The sequence below is a fragment of the Nannochloropsis gaditana genome, assembly GCF_000240725.1.
Source record: "Nannochloropsis gaditana CCMP526 unplaced genomic scaffold scaffold163, whole genome shotgun sequence".
In the NCBI taxonomy this organism is placed as follows: Eukaryota; class Eustigmatophyceae; order Eustigmatales; family Monodopsidaceae; genus Microchloropsis; species Microchloropsis gaditana.
Window position 1 is genome coordinate 4466 of NW_005803790.1, and position 4286 is coordinate 8751.

The window sequence follows — 4286 nt, forward strand, 5'->3', positions numbered from 1 at the left end:
TTGATTTGGGCATCTCGAAGAATGTTCCTGAGCGTTGAGCGAGTGGTCTTGTAGGTAATCAAAAAGTCACGTCTCACAAGCCAGAAATTCAACGAACCGCTGCAGCAATACATTAGAAAGCCGACTGCAGTCTCATTTATTGTTGGACTCTCAAGATTTGCAATATCCGTTCCTTCCGCCTTACGCATTTCTTGCCCATAAACCCTGACGCCCGCACAGATGCACCAAATTGGGTATCGCATGTATTGAACAAGTGCGCACCCAAGGGCGGCCACGTAAGACCCAGGCCTTGACATTGCTCAATGAGATTTACGAGTCTTCGAATCCGCATAACGGCGCACCAAACCCGCCATGCCCATCGTCTCTCCACGCCTGCGGGTCGTCTGAGTCGGGGTCTTCGGCTACCCAAAGCATCGAGAACTCCAGTACTGACGGTAAAACCCCCGGCTTTCTACTTGCCACGGATGCAGCCGTGAACCCTGTTGGTGCTGCTCCCGGACGTCTTCGCCTCGCCGAGTACCCCGTCTCCACCCTCGCTACCGACCTCTCCCATGGCTTTGCCAGCCTCCACTACCGGGGCCAGAGCGACACAGAGAAAACCATCGCCGTCCTGTACGTCACGTTTCTCACGATAGATGTCCTGACTTGGTGCAATGTGAGGGGGTGGAGCAACGCCATTGTATAATTTTTCCCCTCGTGTGGTCTGACAAGATTTCTCTCTTTGCCTGTCTCGTCTCCGTCACAGCCGCGCCTGGAACCTCATGTCGGGCACGCATCGGCAGGATAGCTCTTACGGGGCCTTCAATCAAGTGGTGCGAGCCTTGGCGCTGGACCACGTCACGGCCATTCTCGTGCAGCAACGTCCTCCAAACTGCCGGGATATGCCGCCTGGTACCCCTCTGTATGGGCCCATGTCCGAGGTTTCTGACGACAGCGATCCTAGCGATCTTTTGCACGAAGGGTTTCGTGGTTTTGAAAGTGGAGAAGGGAAAGCCGTGGCGTACTATGTGATGGAAGGCGGGCACGTACGCCTGAGCGTCAATCCCCTCTTTGAGTCCATGCTCATGTCGATGACCGACGCCCTCTCCCTTCTCGAACATCACCGGATGCTTCCCATTTTCCTGTGGGGGTGCCTTTTCACCCCGTTCTCCCAACGAAAGCTCTACGGTCGCTTGTCCCAGGCCATCTTTTCCGCCGCTTCGCCTGTAGGGGAAGTGACAATGGATTTGGAATGTCTGGGTCGGAAAGGGGAACCCTTCTGGGGCCGCACGTCTGTGCGGCATGTCGTGGAGGATGAAGGCGCCTACGCTTCTTGCATCATTTCTATTGAATTGCTACGGGTCGATGAGATTTGTCCTTCGTATTCACCTCTGCATGCTGCCCGCCCAGTCATGGATCGGAACAGGCGATCTTCAAATGTGAACAGTGAAAAGGACGTCTCGGAAACGTATCCTGACAACACGACTGGACCTGCCGCTGCCACTGCTTTCACAGGATCAAAGGCATCGTTTCGAGATGGAATAGGCCATGGGTGGGACAAGAATTTGGGGGGAGTCGGTGACAACATCGTTGGGCCTGCCGCGAGTCTCAGGGGCCGGGAGGAGCTCAGTAATGACTTTAAACACAGGCCACTGACCCGCCGTCGGCACAAACGTAAATGTCAAGACACGAACGGGCCATGGGACGGGACTGAGTTGGATTGGGAGGGCCTTGGTATCAGCCATAGTCATGACGGAGGCAGTCTGTGGAGGGAACCGGGAGGGAAGGACTCCCATTTTTACGTCTCTGAGCCGCAACTTGCAGCCCTGACTGGATTTCAGGAAGCACATTCATGGCAGCAGCAGCCGCCGCATCAGAATGTAGTTGTTCAGTCGCAGTCATCATGGGTGCAGCGACGACAAAATCAGACCAAGAAACAGCACCAGACTCACCAGGAGCAAATGCAGACACTGCACCATAACCACCAATTACAGCCACACGAGCAGTACCAGGTGTGGCAAAGGCAACGACAGCAACAATCCCGCCACCGTCAGCAGCAGTATCGAAACGTTCCAAAAGAATATTTGTACTATCCAAGTTCGCAGCCGCCCCCGCAGCAGCAGCAGCAGCAGCAACAACAACATGCCCAACGATCACGAGAATATGAAGCATGGCAAAGTCAACAGCAGCCCTCCAGGCAGCCGCAACGACAACTGACTGACCAGTCTCAGCAAAAGCGTCAGCAAGATCAGCAGCTATGCTGGCAAGTCAAAGAAGAGGTTGCGACAACAAAAAGTAGTGGAGAGACTTCGGAAGGGATCGAAGAAGGAGAGCATAGGGGAGCGTGGAATTGTCCCGACGGGCAGAGCGCCTATCCGCATGAACCCAGCATCATGGAGTTCCAGACCACTCTGCTTTCCTTAGCAGCCTTTTCCGTGCATGGCTCACATATGGCAAACAGCCCTAGCGCGACCAGTACCGGGAAGGTGTTTAGACAAACCTCGGCAGGACTGGAAGGGGCGGAGGAGCAAAAGATGGTCTCGACAGATGGTGACGAAACGCTCGATTTTGATGATTTGATGAAATGCGACTTCGATTGGAGCATCCTGACCTCCTCGCCGCTCGTGCGTTTGAGTGGAGCTCCCCCCACACCACTGTTGACGAAGTCCCCTTCGCTGGTGCCCTTATCCCGTACCAGCTCCATCACCACGACCACAACTTACATCCCGAAAAGCAGCCGGCAGCCGGTGGTCAATCCCTCTCTTTCTCTGCATTCGACAGTCGGTTGCCTACCATTGCATGTACAGAATGAGGGTTCGGACGCTGAAAGCTGGCTTACGACTGTTGTCTAAGAGATGCGCTAGACTAGGCGGGGAATGAGAGCTAGGGCACTGTGCAAGCTTGTGCCCCTTGACAACTTGTTTCAAACAATGCTGGGTATTGCGTATGTATGTAGGAAAGGAAGAAACACTCTTCTATGTCTCCATAAAAAACATCCCGCCAGAAGACTAATTCACGGGAAGCAAAAGATAATGGTGATTACGAAAGAGCATAATACAAGCCATGCGCACGTCGAAAAGCACAACATTAAATTGTAGCTGACTTATTACTAGTACAATATCTTCATTTATTTACTTTCGATGTCAGTGAGGTCATTAGAAATATCCGTTCGGCCGAGATCAAGTAGTGCCAAATTAAATATCACTATCGATATCCAACGAGATTGCCTGGGCATAATAGGTTGACAAAGCAGCTATGCAGCATTCTTTGACTTGTGCATGCTTTGCACAAGTGGGCCTTCTCTGTATGTATCGCGCCCTTTCCATCTTTCTCGTCCGTTTTTCCACCAAATGGCAACGCTCTGCCTATTTTTGCACATAGAGCTCCACGATCAGGTCACCAAAGCCTCCACCCTGTAATGGTCATTTCTTTGCTTGAGCAAGCAGCAGGAGGAAACCCAATGTCCATCCACTAGCCCGACACCTTTTTCCGCTTCCCCCCCTTCTTTTATCCGACCTCTCTCACCTTTTTCGGCATACCCCCTCCTTTTTCCCGCAGTCGAAGGAGGCTCCCATCCCGAGGCACTCTCCCTCTTTCCACTTTCACCTTCACCTCTCTTCCGTTCAAGAGGGGGACCTTGACGACGATATCCTTGGCGGCCTGCACACAGAAAAGGGGGAAGATCCCAAGAAATTACTAATTGAATGAACACCATGCCCACAAACCTCTCCTTGCGTCCATCACGCGGACATCAAAATTCCGGGGCCTTCTTACCATGCTACGATCCACATTCAAGCCATTACCCCCATCCGGCCCCCAAGACTTCCTCCACCCTCCAGGTTCCAAGATCCCTTTTTCCTCCCATCTCTCCACGTCTCCTCACCTGCGCGGTGCTCAATCCTTTCCTCCAGACCAGGTCGTCGCCACGCCGGGTAAAATACCGGTGGCGTGCCTCCACCAGGATGAAAACCACGGGTGGGAAAGGGGACGAGGGAGGGAAGGAAGGAGGGCTGGAGGGAGCGGCGGCGAATTGGATCTTGGTCCCGGCCTTCCAGCCACGCTTTATTTCCACGCGGAAGGTTTTTTCTCTGTACCGGAAGGAGCCATGGGTGACGGAGGCGTAAGGCGACAGAGGTGTATTTGGGAAGTTTCCCGAGGGATAAGGAGGAAGCGAGGCAACGAGAAAAAGCGCGCAGAAAGCAATGGGGAAACAGGCGATCTAGCCCTTCCAGCCAGCGTGCGGAACTCCGGAGTTCAGAATACACATACTGGATTCCTACTACTTGAAGCAAAAAACTCCCCGGCTC

At 53.4% G+C, this 4286-nt stretch overlaps 1 protein-coding gene across 1 annotated transcript; it reads left to right on the forward strand.

The window, feature by feature from the left end:
* Window positions 1-351: 351 nt before the first annotated feature.
* NGA_0674320 (uncharacterized protein) lies at window positions 352-1205 on the forward strand (the record flags this gene model as incomplete). Its single annotated transcript, XM_005855574.1, has 3 exons — window positions 352-360; window positions 389-612; window positions 746-1205. Coding segments are annotated over 3 exons (693 nt in total), but the record flags the coding sequence as incomplete, so codon positions are not given.
* Between the last annotated feature and the right edge of the window lie 3081 nt (window positions 1206-4286).